The sequence below is a fragment of the Acomys minous genome (genome assembly GCF_964271855.1).
Source record: "Acomys minous genome assembly, chromosome: 6".
NCBI lineage: Eukaryota > Metazoa > Chordata > Mammalia > Rodentia > Muridae > Acomys > Acomys minous.
The window spans coordinates 120,577,638-120,597,932 of record NC_140487.1 but is presented as its reverse complement, the minus strand read 5'-3'; the positions used below and the strand labels follow the sequence as shown (position 1 = coordinate 120,597,932).

Below are 20,295 nucleotides of genomic sequence, written 5' to 3'. Positions count from 1 at the left end.
CCTAACTGAAAAGTCATATAGTACCTTTGTCACTCTGAACTCACTGTGGACTTATGTAATGGATGCCTAGATATGAAATGTTTAGCGTTAAAACATACAACCTTAGTCATCAAGGAAATGCAAATCAAAACAACTCTGAGATTCCATCTTACACCCATCAGAATCGCTAATATCAAAAATTTAAGTGGCACCATGTGCTGGCGAGGATGTGGAGAGAGAGGAACACTCCTTCATTGCTGGTGGGAATGCAAACTAGTACAGTCACTTTGGAAATCTATCTGGCGCTATCTCAGAAAACTAGGAATAGGGTTTCCTCAAGACCCAGCTATTCCACTCCTTGGAATATACCCAGAAGATGTTTCAGCACACAACAAGAACATTTGCTCAACCATGTTCATAGCAGCCTTATTAATAATAGCCATATCATGGAAAAAGCCTAAGTGTCCCTCAGTAGAAGAATGGATAAAGAAACTGTGGTACATTTACACTATGGAATACTACTCAACTATTAAAAACAAGGAATTCCTGAAATTTGTGGACAAATGGATTGAACTAGAAATGATCATAATGAGTGAGTTAACCCAGAAGTAGAAAGAGTCAAATGATATATACCCACTTATATCTGCACACTAGCCCAAGGGGCATGTCCCATGAAAGTCTTCACTTACCAGGAAAGTGGGACAGAGGGGAGGGCATCCTATTGAGACTCCAGGCGAAAGAAGCATGGGAGAATGGCAAAATAGAAGGATCCAGAGGATCCTAGAAACCTACAAGTAGAACATTATGGTAGGCAGATTTGGGCCCAGGGGTCCTGCTCAAACTAAGGCACCAGCCAAGGACAATACAGGTGGTAAACTTTAAACCCCTACCCAGATCTAGCCAATGGTCAGAACAGTCTCCACAATTGAGTGGAGAGTGGGATATGACTTTCTCACGTACTCTGATGCCTCACATTTGACCATGTCCCCTGGAGGGGGAGATCTGGTGGCACTCAGAGGAAGGACAGCAGGTTACCAAGAAGAGACTTGATACCCTATGAGCATATACAGGGGGAGATAATCCCCCTCAGGAACAGTCATAGGGGAGGGGAATAAGGGTAAAATGGGAGGGAGGGAAGAATGGGAGGATACAAGGGATGGGATAACCATTGAGATGTAACAAGAATAAATTAATAAAAATAAAAATAAAAAAACACCATTTCCTTAGCTAATAATGAAACACTATTTCCTTTAGCTAATAATGTCATTGCTGAGTTCAGGCCCTCTAGAATCTTACAACAGATATGCTGAGTTTTAAAAAATAAATAAATATTGGGGCCTGAAGGACAGTACAAGGAAGATCATCATTATGGAGAGAATTCATTTTGTGAATATTCCTCTAGCTCAATGTTTATTATCTCATATCTACTTTACCTACCCACATATGCATAACAAATGTATTATATACAAATAAAAATACTTAGGAAGGGTGAATATTTTTATAGATATGGGACTGCATGGCATTAAGCTTCATATAAAAAAGTAGAGTGAATACAAATGTCCATCCATGCATAAATAGATAAAGGAAATATGGATACTAGGATGTAGTTCACATGTAGAGCTTTGCCTAATATGTTCAAGACCATCAATTTCATCATTAGTACCCACAGAAATAAAAAAATCAATAAAGAGATGTACTATTGATTTTATATATAGTAGATTATTATTTTAAATGAAAATATTGCTATCTGCTACACAGTATTGATAAAGGTGAGAACACTATGCTAAGTAAACTAAGGCGGTTACAAAAAGACAAACATGGCATAGGCCCATCTATGGAGGCTTCTTTGGTAGCCAGACTCTGAAAGAGTAGAATTATAGAAGAATAGTGGGCTTTGCCCCAATTTTTGCCCCTTTGGAAACACCACAGATACCCCACTGAGATGGACATTGTGATAGACTGGGATGAGCCATCCTGGGTCTGGAATTTAGGAAACATACTGGCGACTCCAGTCAGGCTGTTGAACAGCAGTGGGAGGAGAGAGCCAGAGGAGAGATCAAGTATTGCGGCCTTAGAGAGAGACATAGGCAGAGAGGCAGAGGAGAAGGACACAGGTTTGGACCACGAGGGTGCAGATTGCTTCTATGGGGGGAGAGGATCAGCGTGTAGGCCTGGAGACAACTAGGGATCATCCTATGGAACTGATACCATTAAGGTTTATTCTTGTTCCCCTTCACCTCTTTTCCCTCCTGTATAGGATAGTTGGGTTGTATAATAAAGTGTGATTGTTAAAAAACAGAGCCAACATAGAATTCTGGTTGTATGGACATTAAAAAATGAGGGAACACTCTCCACAGTAGAGTGGAGAGTGGGATGCCTTTCTCACGTTCTCTGGTGCCTCACCTTTGACCATGTCCCCTGGAGGGGGAGAGCCGATGGCACTCAGAGGAAGGACAGCAGGTTACCAAGAAGAGACTTGATACCCTATAAACATATACAGGGGGAGGTAATCCCTCTCAGGAATAGTCATAGGGGAAGGGAATAAGGGTAAAATGGGAGGGAGGGAAGAATGGGAGGATACAAGGGATGGGATAACCATTGAGATATAACAAGAATAAATTAATAAAGGAGAAAAAAATGAGGGAAGTTCGCCAAACCAAATAACCCAATTAAGAAATGGGGTTCAGAGCTAAACAGAATTCTCAACAGGTGGTTATCAAATCCCTGAGAAACACTTAGCGAAGTGCTCAACATCTGAGATATCAGAAGAACTAAAATCGGACTTCAGGGTAACTGAGGCAAAAGTTAAGAAATAGGCCTACAGGAGATCATCTGGCCAGCTGCAAAGAGCAGCCCCTACTAGAGATAGCATTGCCCTAGTGAATGACCCAAAGGGTTCCACTGGAGATAGAGTTGATAAGAAACCCAGTTTTATAGACACATTCCATCTTGCCCACCAGAGATAGCATTACCTAGCAACCGACCCATCCCATTAGAGAGAACAAAAGAAGTTAAGCCATGGGTGATCATGGCACCCTTTTCCGCTTAAAGGACATTGAGAGGATAAAAGGACCAGAGATCACAGCTGTGGGGGGCGCTCCTGAGGCCTAGCATTTGGGGATCAGGTGCGACACAGCTTGGAGATGAATGAAAGATTCCTCTTGTATTTTACAGTGGTTTTGTGTGTTTTCTGGTTCTTTTTTGGGGATCAGTCTGGGTGCAACACATCCTTAGTCATCAGCAAAATGCAAATCAAAGTGACTGAGATCCCGTCTTACACCCAAGAGAATGGCAAAGATAAAAAAAACTCAAGTTACAGTACCTGTTGGCAAGAATGTGGAGAGGTAATACTCCTCCATTGTGGTGGGAGGGCAAACTTGTACAACAACTTTGGAAATCAATCTGATGCATTCTCAGAAAATTGGCAATACTGCTACCCCAAGAACCAGCTATACCACTTCTGTGCATATATCTGAAAGATGCTCCACCACACAACAAGGACATTTGCTCAGCTATGTTCATAGCAGCCTTATTGGTAATAGCCAGAATATAGAAACAACCTTGATTTCCCTCAGCTGAAGAATGGATAAAGAAATTGTGGTACATTTACACAATGGAATACTACTCAGCTATTAAAAAGAAGGAAATCTTGAAATTTGCAGGGAAACAGATGAACTAGAAACGATCCTCCTGAGTGAGATAACCCAGACCCAGAAAGACACCCGTGGTAAATATTCACTTATAAGTTGATGTTATCCTAACATAGATGTTCACTGAGGGTCTCCACTCAGCAGGGGATTGTGACAGATGCAAATTCATTGTTGTAAGAGATCTATCTTGTGTCATACATCCAGTTAACTGTGCTGCACTGTACACTTAGAAATGGCTCGGACAGTATTTTTACATTATGTGTTTAAATTTTTATTATATTGATTTATTCATATTGTGTGCATACCTGCAGGGATAAAGATAGAGCAGAGAACTAGGGAATGCCCAATCAATACTCAGCTACGCCTGCAGATAGGAGCCTAGCAGAGCAGTCCTCTGAGAGGCTCCACCCAGCAGTGCTTTTAAACAGACGTTGAGACTCACAGCCAAACATTAGGTGATTTGTGGGGATTCTTGTGGGAAAGTTAGGGGAAGGAGAAAAGGAGCAGGAGCAGACAGGGGTGCCACAAGGCCCACAGAGCAAATTAACCAGTGCTCAAAGGAGCATGCTGAAGCTAAGTACCAGTGATGGACCAAGCATGGACTAGACCTAAAAACTCTACATACATATATACCCAATGGGCAGCTTAACCTCTAAGTGAGCTCACCAGAAAGGGGAGAGGGGCTGCCTCTGACATGGCCTCAGTTGTATGCCTTTCATTCTCTTCACCCTGGTGAGGCTGCTTTGCCAGGACTCTGTGAAAGAGGAAATACACAATCGTGATGAGACTCCAAGTGCTGGGATGGGTTTTCAGGGTGCTCTCCCCTTTTCTGAGGTGCAGGGGAAAGGGTACAGGAAGATGAGGGAGGGACAGAGAGGAGGGACTGGGAGGAGAGGCTAGAGAGGCTAAAATTGTATTGTAAAGTGAATAACTAAAAATAAATAAATAAATAAATAAATAAATAAATAAATAAATAACAACTACCTCAAGACCCAGCTTTACCACTCCTGAGCATATACCCAAGAGGTGCCCTTCCATACAACAAGAATATTTGCTCAACTATGTTCGTAGCAGCCTTGTTCATAATAGCCAGAAACTGGAAGCAACCCAGATGTCCCTCAACTGAAGAACAAATAAAGAAACTGTGCTACATTTATACAAGGGAATAGTATTCAGCCACTAAAAACAAGGAAATCATAAAATTTGCAGGCAAATGAGTGGAAATGGAAAACATCATCCTGAGTAAAGTAATCCACACCCGGAAAGACACACAGTGTATGTACTCACTTATAAGTGGATATTAACCACATAGTACAGGATAAACGCGCTGCAATTCAGATACCCAAAGAAGCTGAGAAATAAGGAGGACCCAAGGGAGAATGTGACAGTCTCACTTAGAAAGGGAAATAGAATAGTTAGCAGAAGTGGTTGAAGAGAAGGAATAGGATTGGAGAGGGAACACTGAGGATAATGAGAGCGTGGATCAGATATATGTGTGTGGGGGATGGAAGAACAGAGAGCTTGTAGATAGAGGAGTAACCATGAGTGGGGCACCTTTTAGGCAAGGCAGAGACTTGCAACAGAGTGGGCTCCTGGAAAGATATTGAGGTGACTCTAGCTGAAACCTCTGGTGGCAGAGGTCATGAAGTCTAGAGGCCACCGTCCAACCAGCAGGACTCCTAGCGGAGAGAGAATTACCAAATCACCTGCAAAACTTTCCATCCAGGCCTTACCCTGCCTTCAGGAGATGCAGGGATTAAGATAGAGCAGAGATTAAGGGAATGTGCAACTGATGTCTGACCCATTCTGACACCCACTCCATGGGACAGAGCCAACCCCTCACGCTATTGGCAGTGCTCTGTTGTATTTGCATATGGGAGCCTAGCATGGCTGTCTTCTGAGAAGCTCTTCCCAGCACAGGATCACAACCAGACATGGGGCAGAGTTTAGGGAGCCTTGTAGAAGGGTGGAGGAGATAGAACAACCTGGAGGGGAAAAGGCCACATGTGGTCGTAGCATTTTCTCTCCCCATCAAATAGATCTTATGGATTGAACTCAGTTCATTTTGCTTGATGGCAAGTGCTTTAACCCACTGTGTCAGCCCTGTCATGTGCTTTTAAATGACAGTTAAACAAACACATAGAAATAATACTCTATGTAATTTTCCTATAAAAATTTCTCTGGACTAGGAATATGTAACCTGTACAAAATTCTATCCATAGGATCCTCTAGTGCTGCTAAAGTGTCTGCATCCTTGGGACCTGCAGCTACATGTGGGCTTGGCCTGAAACAATTCATCCATTTCTTGGCTCTTTCACATTATGCATTCAGAAAGAAGAGAGCCTTTCCAAGGCCAAATAGTCAGAAATGAGGAAAGGCTGGGATCTGATAGCAGTTAAGCAAATATTTAGAAATTGGATGACTCTATTTCATAAACAAACCAGTGCAGAATGGCTTTGTTTCTTGTTACTCTGGGATGGGTGATGCAAGGGGAGTCTATTGTCATATAAGAGGGGTCTATGCTCTCCCTCTGTGGCCAGCAGATGGATACAGTGAAAGCTCACATCAGCTGATCTTTGGAACCCAGTCTTTCAAACTATCTTGGTCACCCAGGCCAGCTTCCCTAGTACCTTTGCACCTCGGGGAGCTGGTTCTTCTGGCTCATCTTGATTTGTGTAGACATCTCAGAGATGATGTCAGACCACTGCATCCGGTAGAGTCTTAAAGGCAGTAGTAGAAGTGGTAGGCCATAAAACTGGGGCAGTTGTTCCCAAGGAGTATCTTTAGGCCATCAGCTTCTCAGGGCCTCAGGGCCATGGCTGTCCCATGGATGGTGCTGCTAGTGAGCCTGTCTACATTTCACCTGGGCATCTTCATATGGGCCGTCATTCGGCATTTTCTCACTGTGAAAATCCCCTCTGGATTGCAGCACCCCATGAAACTCAGATTTCTGCATTGTATGACACTGTACATGTTTGCTCTGGTGAGTTGCTCTTGGGGGGGAGGCATTATGGGTTTCAGTGTTCATCTCTGAAGTTTGCCTTCCTTCATTTTCTCCTTACTAGATTTCCTCCCAAGACTGAGGTAACTACACTGTTGTATCTTAGAAATATGGAAACATTGTGTTGGTTGCTATCTCTCCCTCCTTCCCTTTCTCTTTCTTTCCTCCCACCTCCCTGCCAGCCCTCTATTTTGGTTCTTACTCTTTGTTTTCTTAGAAACCGTCTCAAGGGTAGTCTTCAATTCACTAAGTAACCAAAGATGATCTGAGGACCCTGATTGTCCCAATGCTACATACATTCCAAGTGCTGGAATCAAAGGTGTGCTGTTTACATGCTCTGATTACATGGTCCTAAGGATCAAACCAGGGCTTGCATGCAAGGACAACACTCTATACACTTAGCTACACCCCAGATCTTCTTTCCTTTTCAATTCTTTGTGAGAAGGGTTTCATGAATTTCAAATGGTTATTTTTTGGGTCCCGTATCTTGAGGGCTGGGACTGGAGGCAGGCATCAGTACTCATCCACAAGACTCTTTCTGAGGACTGAAACATTATTTCACACCCAGTTTCTACTGATGGTAAACGCATGGTCCACTTCTGACACCTCCTTCATCATCAGCCTCTCCCCAACTTCCTTTCACTGACTTGCTTCTAGGGTTTTTTTCCTGCATACTTGTGAATACTGTGAAGTCACAGACTATTTCTCAGCAGGAGCCTTTGCTCATCAAAGTATCTGTGTTATGTATGATGCATATATCCAGCCTTTTGGCATGGCTGCCTTGTTGCTGTTCAGGGATATGTACCAGGGCCTGTCCACCGGTGCAGTAGGTTTGGAAAGAATGTTTGGCCTTGTGTGGGAAGTAAGTGGTTTGAATAATGTAATGTCCTGACCTTGGCTAAAGACCTGTAGTGGCTAGACCATTCATAAGTGATTACCTCAGAGGGCAGCTGCAAAAGAGGAGGTGGAGGTGAGAGGGGTGAGAAGCAACTGCATCCAAGCTGTTTGCTAGGTGTTTTCTGTTCTCTCCTCACTGGCTGCAAGAGGCCTTTGCTTAACCTCTGAGCATGGTAGTGTCTTCCTCTTCAGGTCAGGGAACATCCTGTGTCTAGTGTGGTTGGTAGACATATTACATGACATTTGGTAAGGAATCATAGGATTTGGTATATGACTTCAAAAAGTCCCCAGCGGACCACACCTAGTGGAATAAAGAAGCCTTGTTCAATACAACTGTTGAAAGCTTCTGGCCTCAACCCTTCATTTACTATTTTTTTTCAGGTAGTGCTTTCTTTGAGGTCAAGCTGTTTCGAGTCCATGGACTGCAAGAATTACAAGAGAGTTTAGAGCTTTAGAATGTCAACGAGGTGCTCAGATAACCATGTCCCCCCAGAAACACCATGCTCTTTACAGCCCATACTTTAATTTTAACAGCATCATTCTTAGACCAGAGTTGTGGAAAGTGTGAAGCTCTGAAAAATCAAGGACACAAAACAGTGTAGCTCTATGAATTATCTATTGGCTTTTTCAGAATGTGGGTCCTTCCATAGGCCTTCTTTTGGCAGCCCTGATCTCTTTGGATTCGTTAATATTTCCCCCAACCCTTTCATAGGACTCCCTGAGTTCTGTCTAAAGTTTCATTGTGTGTCTCTTACACCTGTTTCTATCAGCTGCTGTGTGAAGCCTCTCCTAGGGGTTATGCTAGGTTGCTGTCTAAAAGCATAGCAGATTAATATTAACAGGGTTAGGGATTGCTTCTATCCTATGAGATGTGTCTCAATTAGGGCCAGTCTTTGGTTGGCTATTTGCTCTATCTTTTTTTTTTTGCACATCTTGTAGGCAGGGCAAATTTTGAGTCAAAGGTTTTGTGGGTGGGTTGGGATCTTTATCCCTCTACCTCAAGTCCTATCTGGCTACAGGATATAGCTGCTTCAGGCTCCATATACCCCACTGCCAGGGTCTCAGCTAGGATGGACTCCAATGACTTCCTGGGACCTCCCATATCCCAGGTTTATAGCAATTCCTACCTCCAATTTCTGTTTTCTCATCTTGCTCTCTCTCTGCTGTTCTCCCTACTCCTAATTCCCATACATGCTCTCTGCCCCCAATTCTTTCTTTAATCCACCTCCAATGCCTATTTTATATCCTCTTGTGTGATACTCAAGTATTCTCCCTTGAGCCCTCATTGTAACGTAGTGTCTTTGGGTCTGTGGACTGTAGCATGTTTACCCTATACTTTATGGCTAATATCTACTTATAGGAGAGTACATACCATGCATGTATTTTGAGCTTTGGGTTGCCTTGCTCAGAATGATATTTTCTAGTTCCATCTGTTTTTTTCCTGCAAATTTCATGCTATCCTTGTTTTTAGTAGCTGAGTAGTATTCCATTGTGTAAATACACCGTATTTTTCTATCCATTCTTCATTTGAGGAACACCTAGGTTGTTTCCAGTTTCTGGTTATTACAAATAAATGTACTATGAACATTAAAAAAAAAAAAGAACGTGGGTCTTAGTTTAACATCACATGCTGTTCAATATTCTCAGACAAATATTTGTTGTTCTAGAGGTAGAGGCCAAGAGAGGAATAGGATATGATTTTTTACCATCAAAGACATCTTACTGGGTGGCATGGCTGATTATATTTTGACAATGAAGTCTGAAGAAATTTCTAAGTAAATATGGCAAGTATAATGAAGGATTTTAAAGGAACATACTGCTATCATTACAAAGGGTGGTAGCCTGGGGCCATGTACCTTTGTGTAGGTACAAAAGGCTTCCATGGAATAATGGGAGGATCATGAATGATGATGCAGTCAATCTGCTCCTGATGGGGCCAGTGATCGAGCCAACTTGTGCCATCAAGGGGGTGTCTTGAAATCTGAGGAGGGTTGAGAGTTGAACTGTCAAAGGTCCAGGCTGGATCAATAGAGGCTTTGCACTCTTGGTGGGAGGCAGGTGACCTACACGTTGCAGACTAAACTATCTCTCTCTTAAGGTTCAAAGAGGAAAATCATCGTTTGAGGTTCCTTTTTGCGGAGTTATTTCCTAGAATCATGGGGCACCCCACTTGGACTCTGGACTAACACGAACCCATTTAACCAAGACTTGAGGATGATCCTGCTAGGACTCATCAGGAAGACCTTCTCTATCAGTAGTTATACCTAATCCCTGACCTCATCCTTGCATCATTTCCATAGATAATCACTTTCCGATCTGTAATCATGGAGGTTGAACCTCCAAGATGGATGAAAGTGTCCAGTGGTTTTTCAGTTAGCTTGTGGTTGCTTCAGTCTTTAGCTAATGTTTGCTTTGACTGGGACAAAAGCCTTTTCTAGCTTCTCAACCAAGAACTCACCTCCTCCAATGGTATCTATCTTATTCCATCCATCATAGCCTCTATCTACACATGTGGTTATCAAATAATCACCACTTATGAGATGCATATTTTAAAATAAAATTATTTCTTTTATTTTTGAGATTATAATTATGTAATCTCCACTAGTGATCCAATACCAAAGATATGTCTTTTTATAAAAATCTGGAAGGCCTAAACCACGCGGTGGGACCATCCCTGAGTAAGTGGCTGAAGAAGCAAGGGGGCGGGGGAGGTAAGCCATTCATCAGTTCTCTTACACAGTTCCTGCTTTAATACCTGCCTCCATGTTCCTGCCTTGAGTTTCTGCTTTGGTTTCCCTTGATGGCGAATTATTATTTGTAAACCAAGTAAACTGTTTTCTCTCCCAATTTGCTTGCAGTCCAGTGGCTTATCACAGAAACAAAAATAAAGACAGGATAGTATGTCTTTCGGACAATTGTAGTTTATCTTTTGTAATCTATTCATTTTATCAACCTTCTTACTGGTTGAGTGGTTTGACATCTTTTAAATTTTTGATATATTCATTTATGTTATAATATATATATATTTGGATACCTCTCTCTGTCTCTCTGTCTCTGTTTCCCTCTGTATCTCTAACTTGTCTCCTTCTAGAAGTTTAATCCTCCATTAGAGGCATCACCAGGAAAGGTTGTTTTCCAGTCTACAGGTTGAGACTTTATTCAATTAAAACTGCTTCTTTGTATATGGAATCCTTCTAATTTCAGTTGTCAATAGTTGGCCTTATTCCCAGAGAATCTGAAGACTTGTACAAGAATTCTTAACCTATGCCTATATCTTAAAGTATTTCCTCCACTGTTTCTTTTAATATTTTTAGAGTTTCAGGTCCTATAGTACAATCTTTGATCCATTTAGACTTTTTTTTATACAGAATGAATAAGGGACCTAGGATCAATCATCAACATAGGGATATCCAGCTTTCCCCGAGCCATTGTTGAAGAGACTCTTTTTTCTCCTCTTAGTCACATCTGTTGAAACTCAGGTGGCTGTGACCATGTGAGGTTATATTTGGGTCTTCCACTCTAAGCCATTTATCTATATACATGCCTTGTAAAAAGGCCATCTGAACACAGTGACAATAAAATGTCAATACGAATTTTGGTTGAGACAAATAGTCAAGTCACAACCACATCATTATGTAATCTTGATGTTTTGGACAAAACTGAAAACCCACCTTCTCCCTGAGCATAATACACAGCCAGTTGTAGCCACATGAGTCCATTGTGTATGCAGGATTCAGCAGAGAAATGGTCAACTCAATTTAGCTAGGCTGCAGTGGCTACAGCATCTATGTGTTTACGGTACATATTCTCCTATGCCTCACTCTTCTCTTCTTTTCTTCATCATCATCTTCCTTTTCTTCTCTTCTTCCTCCTTTTCTTTTTCTCCTCCCCATCTTCCTTCCCTTCCTTCTCCTTTTTACCATCATGGTATTCTTTTTCTTTTATCTCCTACAGGGAAATATATTAGAGAAACTGAGAATTTGTTCCATGGTCAGGTTTATCCAGTTTATGCATGATGTAACGGTCCTAAAGAAGAACCATAACTTGGTGGTGACCAACATGAAATTTGGGACAGCCCCTGTGAGACTGTTCCAGCCCAAGGCAATGTCTTCAAAACTCCGGAGGGGCATTATTTTCTACCATGGAGGGGGAACCATATGTGGTAGCCTAGGTAAGTAGATTCTGGGCTTGTTGGGAGTGGAAAGTCTTCATGACAAGTGGAGTCTATGAAGATCTCTTGAGAGGGAGTCAAAGCAAGTAGAAGTTGGAAATTTTAGGGAGAATGGATTGAGGGTTTGGAAATCATGTCATTCAATGGAGTTGAAACCTCCATATTCCCTGTATGATACATTATTCTTAGCCCATGTTTGGGCAGTAATGTCCACTGGAGCTCTCCTAGCACTAGTTGTGACATCTCCCTTTCCCTCCCACTCACAGCACTGGTTATTCCCATCTGTCCCAAGTTCATGTGCTTCCCATAGCTCAACTGGAGAACTGTGCTAAAAACCTTCCATTCTTGATCACTACATCATTTCTGTACCCAAAATTTGTTTCTTTGCTAAATTTATTATCATCCATCAGTTTCATCATATCTATTCACAAGAAGGACCTGGTAATTGTCACTGCTGCACTTCGGTTTCCGTTGAGACCTTGTACACATCTTCCACCTGGACACTTGTGTCTTCCCTTTCTTTTGCTGTGCTGTAGCCTCTGAACTTCTCAACACAATTGGAATCCTATGATGCTCATCTGTTCTTCCATACTTATTGCTTCTAGAATAAGGGTTATTTACTTCTGGTGATTGAGGTAGCCATAGCAGTTCTGAAGATGTCATCAGGATGCCTTATATTGTTCATAAGTTAAATCTAAGTGTAACTTGTGTGTGTTACCCATCCTTATCCAGCTTTTCACTGCTCTTGTTTACTCTACATTGTCATCAGCCCTTGGGGCCATCTTTCCCAAGCTGCCATTCTTTAATCTATTTCCAAGTCTTAAGCAGGAATGGCTCAATAGATATTTACTTAACATCTGCTCAGCCCCAGATCCTCTCCAGTAATAACTGACACTGGAAGACAAGAAAAAATGTAGGGATCTGCATGTCAAAGGAGGAGACTAGCCCACAAAGAAGAACACAGATGAAGATGTGCTTTCAGATGTAACACAGGGGTGGAATAGAGGTGATTCAGTGTTTCTAATCACAGAATCTCTCTAAGAAGATCCCAAATTGGACCAACAGCAGCTGTGTTCGAATCTTGATGTACTTATCTGCTAGGATATCCTTTATCTTCTCATGGATGCAAATCTACGAGCATATTAACACTCCAAGGCAAATACACAAAGCCCTCACAATGTCTGTTTCAGATCTTCAATCACTGTGGGTCACTAGTTTATCTACATTGCATAAAATTCAATGCTATAGAAAGTTAGGCACATGTTCTAACAAAATCTTGATATTCAGGGACTTAGGGATGATGTCTGGACTTGCCTAGGCAGATCTGGTGAAAGTCACCTGAGAAGAACCAAGAACAGAAACACAGAGAGTATGTTGTTACCATGTCCACCACAAGAGCTGGTATTTCTAGGACTGCAGCAGAAACTGTTGGACTCTTGTCACACTGATTATAACCCCTGAGTTCTTCTTGCAGACTTTTACCACAACCTGTGCAGCTTCCTGGCCCAGCAGACAGATTCTGTGGTGCTGTCAGTGGGGTGAGTGGCCTGAGACTGTTGGCGCTTTATCTGCTTGCCGGTGCATTTTGAAGTACAGATTTGGGTGTTTCTAGGCCCCAGAAAGGGTTCTGATTTCAGATCTTCTCTGGAGCATGCTCCCATGGATATGGCCATAGCAATTTCAAAATAGTAAAAGACTAGAAATATTCCTTGGAAGTACATTGGTAAACTGTGACAGAAGGATTACAATACTACAGTGTGCTTATGGAGTCACACAGAAGAGAACTAGGAAGGGCACATCCATGGGGTGAAGGAACTCATGTAGTTTAAAATCAGAAGTGACCCTTGATGCCATGTTCATTAAGTTAAATTTATTAAAGCTAAAAGAGCACTCTCTAACACATGTACAGACCAACAGGCATTGGAAATAGACAATAAAACATGAGATGAAAGATATTGAACTCAAACTGTGTCTTTATAAGTGGAGGAATGTTGACTTTGGGGAAGGTGGTGTAATCAGAGTTGGCTAATGGTCAAGGTCAACTGAAGTCATGAATATTGCTGACTGATGGTTCTTGTGTTCAACGTAAAAATAACATACTTCTGGACCCACAAAGTACATACCACTTTCAATGAATGTTGAGCATGACTTAAGACCCAAGTCTGGTCATTTGAAAATAAAGAGGTCCTTGAAAGGGAAGAAGACAGAGTTGGCTGTTCATCATAGTTTGAGAACTGAGTCCATAGGACAGTGTAAAGAACTAAGTGAGGGAAATTGAAAACTGCCCTGCTAGGTTCTGGTTCTTCAATGGCTACCACTTCAGTGGTCATCTCATCCTTGACATCACTCAGAATGGACATACACTGAAGTTGAGTAACCAGAGCTAATCACTTAGCCTCTCTGTATCTCTCTGGGAGCATAGGGAGGGTCACATCTTTCCAGACTCCAGAGACCTCCTTCCACCTAAACTTCCCATAGTGTCTGAACTTCCTATCTGCATCTCTGAGATCCACTGAATGGAACTGCAGATAAGTGTGCACGCACCTGATCTGAAACCGTGAAGCAAATTCCTCAGTGTAGCAATCCAGATACTTACAGAGTGCCTACTTAAGGTCCAGAGAAGCTTTAAGAGAATAGCATGTGGAGATGCTTACCTAGGGAAGCAGATTGGGGCTGCCAGAGGGCTGCTGTGAGCTAAGCTGCTAAAACTAGCAGCCATATTTTCTCAGCCTTCCCCTTACAGACTCCTCCCTCCATCCTTAGCCCCTCATCCTTGACTCCTTCCTGTCCCTCCCTCACTTCCTGTTTTCTCCTTTTCTTTTCCCCTCTTGCTCTTTCCCCAATGGAAGCAATATCCCTTGGACCTAAATGAAGTCTCTGTGCTTCTATTGGCATACAGTGGTTGGTGCTCTCAATCATATCCCTGGGGCCCTTTCCTTCCATCAGGGTGGAAATTTGACATAGGTGATGAGTTCTTCCTACTGGTCCTTTATGGCTTCATAGCCCTTGGCCTCTGAAATAAATGGTGGCATCAGAGAACTAGGAGCCACAACAGGTGCCACCTCTGGAGTCACTGCCCTGGTTCTTGCTTCTGATAACGGGACTTTTAACCCAATGATGCTGAGTGTTACCACTTCTTTGTGCGTCTGTGACGTCACTGCTTTCCCAACCTTTACAACACCTGTGTTCCCAGGGAAGGGTGTGCAAAGCCCTTGGCCCTTAGGGCAGCAGTTACTGCCTCTGTTGTTTTCATTTCCCACGGTGTGGCTACTGCTGCCCGTCTCCTTTATTGTCTGCTGTCGTCTCCTGCTGCAGTTGTTGCCAATGTGTCTTCACTTCTTATCTCTGCTGCAACCTCTTGATGCTTTACTTCTGATGCTTCAAGGTCACTTTGTAGTTTCCATGTTGTTAAGGATTCTAGCTTCTTCTAAGGGCCAGTAATTTCCACTGCCAGGGTGCCCAGTGGTTTTGTGCCTTAGCACCATTGGTGTCACTACATAGTGTTCTCTTGCCTCTGACCTTACTGATAGTCTGCTTCTGCCTTCACCACTGCCACTAGTCCTTCATTCCTGTAACTATATTATTGCATTCATGAGAATTTTGTCACTTTCCCTCCTATTGCCAGTTTAACATTAACTCTTCTATGTCACCAGGGTATTGGTGGGAAGGTGACAGGGAAAGTCTGGTTAAAATTGTTTGTAATAGTACGTGGGTTGCAAATGAAAGAGTTAGTGTGTCTTATCACCAAGTATCTGTGGTTATTGTGTAGTTTGTATTTTTCTCAAGGTATGTGTGTCCTTCAAAGTGACCAGTGCTGGCATAAGTATAGTCCAGATGACTGCACGAGTAATAGTCATTTTCTCAAATCACTCAGTGCAGTGAAGAAGAGTCTTAGAAATTTCATTTAGGGAGTCAAATTGCCCCATCCCTAATATTTTTATTTATCTCTAAGAATATAAATAGTAGAAGGTACTGTGACATTAAAACCTTATTTTATTTATTAATGTGTATTATTAATAAAATATTATTAACATATCATTGATATAAAAATTTAAGAAGAATGATTTTGGTAGTGCTCAATGTATGTTTGCAACACCAGGGAGAGCCAAATCACTTAACGTGTCTCAGTAGATCCAACAGAATTCCAATTAACATCTTTGGAGCCTTGCTGGTTGTCCTGATTTCTAAGGCTTCCTCATTCTTTGTGGTGTTCAGATATCTGTGAGAAGCATAAATCAGGTTAAAATAGAGAATCCTGGCTCCTTTGATTCTGGCAGGTTACTCATGTTTTACATAGGAAAAATTAAGATAGCCATCTTTACTTGCTAGGGTCATTTTCAGGATTTAATCAGGTTCTTTTCCCCTACAAGAATAGAGGAAATAAAGGACGTGGTTCCAAGGGCTGTCAATGACCAACATGGGTTTGTTTGTTTTTTCTTAGGTACCGAAAGCTGCCTGACCACCATCACCCTTCTCTTTCTAAGGACTGCCTGAATGCCTCCATTCACTTCATGAAGGGCCTAACAACCTATGGGGTAGACCCCTCCCGAGTGGTACTCTGTGGGGAAAGTATTGGAGGTGGAGCTGTGGCCATTGTCACCCAGGCCTTGCTCAACTTCCCAAATCTCCCCAAGATCTGTGCTCAGGTGCTTATTACTCCAGCTCTGCAGGTCATCCATTTCCGTTTACCATCACATCAGCAATACCAAAATGTCCCATTCATCACCAAAGACATACTCATGATGGCTTTCTTTAAATACATGGACATTGACTCGTCCTGGAAAGATGCAATAATTAATGGTACTTGTTTGCCCCCAGACATCTGGAAGAAGTACAGGAAATGGCTCAGCTCTGATAATATCCCCAGAAGGTTCAAGAGCAAAGGCCTCCTGCCTGAGTTTCCAGAATCTTTCAATGAGGCTGCCTATCTAGAAACCAAAAGTATTCTTGATCCAGAAATTTCGCCTCTGCTGGTAGATGACAAGATCATTGCTCAGCTCCCAAAGGCGTTCCTGGTGAGCTGTGAGTATGACCCCGTCCGCGATCACACCTTGCTCTACAAGAAGCGCTTGGAGGACCAGGGGGTCCCTGTGACCTGGTACCATGTGGAGGACGGCTTTCATGGATGCATAGTGTTGTTTGATAAGCATCCTTTCTCTTTCCCCTGCTCCACAAAAATTGTAAATGCTCTAGTTAGTTATATAAATGACATATGACATTCACTTTGTTCTTGAGTGTGGAACAAGGTGAGAACTGCCTGTTCTGTGACTTTTTTTCCTGGTTTGGTTTTATTGGTTAAGGAGATGCTGAAGCCATGCCTGCTCCAAGAAGGAAAGGCTAGGTGGAAGCAAGAGTTGTTAATCTTTCTAGAACCAACAACATCCATTATTTCAACCAGCAACATTTTCTACTGCCTCATTCATCTGAAATAAATTTCAAAGTGGAAGGAAATTCGTTCAAATCATCTGAACGCCCTCACCAGGAGTTTGTGTACAATGGATGCCATCACCTGGTCACACTATCACTGGTTAACTCATATACATAATGATATAGAGAAAGGTTCTTTCTTGTTATTGTTTTTCCTGAGACCTAGCACTCCATTTGTGACAACAGCCTCAATCTGTCCTGAGCAATGTAGTTTCATAGACACCCTCCTAATATGATGACTCTTGTGCTGAATTATGGGATGGTGCCAGTGGGAGCATTACGGAAACAGAGATAGAGAAGAAGGCAATTAAGGGAGAGTAAAGGGGATTAGTGACCTTTGCAGTGCTATGCATTTTCCCTTGGGATCACATTATTCAGTGAAATTCCAAACTCAGATCCTAGTCTGTTATGAGATGTGTTCTCAGAATCACAGCTATGATGAGAGTGCTGCAAGTCTGGTGTATGGAAGGCCTGTCACTTGGTGAGTAAGATGCTTATCTTATGTCATTCCCAGTCTTACAAAGGGCCTTGTCCTTGCTTAACCAACACCATTCTCTCCATTGAGAGGGAATTTGAAGGAATTCTCTCCACTGCATGTTGGGAATCATCCACTGTAAGGATGTCCTTGTTGTTAATGGGTCCCTGTTTTGTAAATTACTCAAATTGTAATTAGCCTAAACCCTACTTCTGTTCAAAATCCTTAATTAATAGGGTTGCTGGCTTTTTGTTCTATGCAAACCTGATTTGTCTTGGTTGTAGTACCCTCATCTATAAATGATGGAAGAATGAGGTCATGTTGGTGTCCTGAATCCTTGTAACTAGAGAAAGTATCAGTATGGAGAATGGAACTGAGATCCTGGGAGCACAGTGGGCACTTTAATTCATAGGCAATATGTCCATAGCTTTGATAGAAGGTGTGACATTTTATTTCTTTATAACAATGCCAACATAAGTGAATAGCCTAATAGTCCATATTCATTATGTCATGTATTCCATAGGTCAGGAGTTCAGACATCGATTGGCTAAGTTTTGAGATTTTCACATTCACAGGGCTGTTATAAGGCTGTCATCTCTTCTTTTGTGAGCCTTGACAGAGATGTATCTCTATCCACATCAATCTGGTTGTAAGGAAGAGTTGAATTCCCTCAGGTTTTAGATTCATGACAACATCAATTGTTTATTTGCTGTTGGCCATAGAACCCTTCACCTGCACCTTTTCTATTGACGTATAATACCCTCTTTGAGACATTATCCAAATGGATACTTTCTTCCTTAATCCAACAACACAAAGACAAGCTGGAATACACTGGCCATACAACTGTGTGTGAAGGAATGAGGACCATGTAAAGATACTTTTTCCCATCCTCAAGCAATAGAATGTTGCCCCTCTGTTACTTTAATCCATGCTCAACTAAGTGAAGTTTGACAATTTAAAAATGTTTTGCTTTTGTTTTTGCTTTCTAGGGGAAAGGAAATGGGAGTCTCTTTTTGAATTTTTATGACCAACAGGCTCTGCCACAGGTCCTGCCCTTACAAGGGAATCACACAAGGAAGTTCACAGCTCAAGTGGAGGTCACAGGGCCACTTTATGACCACACTATGCAGAATGTTACTTCAGAAGGTGATGGGAAAACATCCCAACTGGCTTGTCTGTCCAAAAAGCACTAGGCTCTACACTCATGAGCTCCCTGTTTCAAATAATGTAGTCTTTTTATTAATTCTTTGTGAATTTCATACAAGGGGATACTTACCTTGAGTTGTTGGTCAAGGTGGTCCCAGAGACCCCAAAACAATAACAAGCTTTTGTTATTAATCTTGGTTGTCCACCAAACACTTATCAATAGTAAAGTGTATTGATAACTCCCTTTTGGAGATGTTGAGAGTTGTGCCTTCAGGAGATGTCTACTCTTCTCCCCAAGATTTCATTCTCATTTCCAATAACACCATCTCAATTCACCTCTTCTTTGTTTTTTTTCCAATCACATTCCCATAACAGCATCTTTGCCTCCTGTTACTAGTAGACTACATTTTTATGTAAGCAGTTTTTTTGGGGAATGAGGTGAAAAAGCATACCACAAAGAATTGAAGGTCAGTTAAAATCCAATAACAGGATCCCGTTCCTCTCCTCTAGAAAGCAAGAACAAACCCAAAAATTTTTAAAAAGCAACCTTTAGTCCAAGCACTAATGGAAGTAAAGGCAGGCAAATCTCTGTGAATTCAAGACCAGACTAGTCTAGAATGCAAGTCTAGGCAGCCAAACCTACACAGAGAATCCTTGTCTTGAAAAAAAAATGAAAGAAAAAGAAAGAAAAGAAAAAGAAAGCCCTAAAACACAAAAACAATAAACTTGTCAAACTTCACTTAGTTGAAGATAGTTTAGAGGACTAGAATGACAGTGGTGGTCATAGATGGGAAAGCTGAGAAGAGAAGTACAGTGTAATCAGGAGGTAGAACGATCTCCAAATCCAACGAAGTGTCCAAGGTGTCATAAGGCATGTGTCATCTGGACATGTGATTCAGCTAGAGGCCATTGACTCTAGACAGCCAACCTGCAGATTTCTGTGGGAGGTGTCAAATAGTTCTAATTCATCTGGTCTTCCAAGATTCTCATTGTAACTTGAGCTTCTACTCACAAAACATCGTACAGAACACCATTTAGGATTCTGCAGATTTTTAATGATGTCATGCATTCTTCTCACAGGCTTTTCCTTTTCTATGAACAATCAGCACAAGTCTTCATGACCCCCACAACTTTTGCATCCTGACTGTATGCAAAACTATCAGCATGTTAATGATGCTGAATGCTGCTTCCAGCTTAAGCAGTAGGCTCCCAGACATCACGGTTGTGATTGTCTCAAATGGCTGAGCAAGCACATCATCCTAAACAGCAGCAGCAGCAGCAGCAGCAGCAGCAGCAGCAGCAGCAGCACTTCACTATGTGGCTTTTCCCCAAGCAGGTCACCTGTTTGTCTGCATCTTCTTCAGTGGTCATACTGAAAGTGCATTTGCATTTGTATTCCCTGGATCCTTTGACAGTGAATGGCTTGCCATCAAGGGGCATTTTCCATTATGTCAGAGCAGTGTATGGCTTCTCTATAATAGTGCTAAAATCTTTCACTAGAACAGCTCATTTCTTGGTCCACAGTACTCTTTGCCTGGCCATACTGCAT

At 42.0% G+C, this 20,295-nt stretch overlaps 1 protein-coding gene across 2 annotated transcripts; it reads left to right on the top strand.

The window, feature by feature from the left end:
* Positions 1 to 6,321: 6,321 nt before the first annotated feature.
* On the top strand, positions 6,322 to 19,889 carry LOC311600048 (arylacetamide deacetylase-like 4). 2 transcript variants are annotated; one of them, XM_084786293.1, is made up of 4 exons: positions 6,323 to 6,612; positions 11,482 to 11,698; positions 13,173 to 13,236; positions 16,140 to 19,884. In XM_084786293.1, exons 1-4 carry the CDS (start codon positions 6,445 to 6,447, stop codon positions 16,912 to 16,914), a joined length of 1,224 nt encoding a protein of 407 aa, XP_084642419.1. In that variant the 5' UTR covers positions 6,323 to 6,444; the 3' UTR covers positions 16,915 to 19,884. The 2 variants fall into 2 exon arrangements, with proteins under 2 accessions (XP_084642420.1, XP_084642419.1); XM_084786294.1 differs by lacking the exon at positions 11,482 to 11,698 and having other exon boundaries at positions 6,322 to 6,612; positions 16,140 to 19,889.
* The last annotated feature ends 406 nt before the right edge of the window (positions 19,890 to 20,295 follow it).

Excerpts from the sequence above, each read along its gene's own strand:
- LOC311600048 (XM_084786293.1), top strand. The coding sequence starts at position 6,445 with ATGGCTGTCCCATGGATGGTGCTGCTAGTGAGCCTGTCTACATTTCAC. Across the intron at positions 6,613-11,481 it reads CACTGTACATGTTTGCTCTG|GGAAATATATTAGAGAAACT; the intron begins GTGAGTTGCTCT and ends TATCTCCTACAG. Across the intron at positions 13,237-16,139 it reads TCTGTGGTGCTGTCAGTGGG|GTACCGAAAGCTGCCTGACC; the intron begins GTGAGTGGCCTG and ends GTTTTTTCTTAG.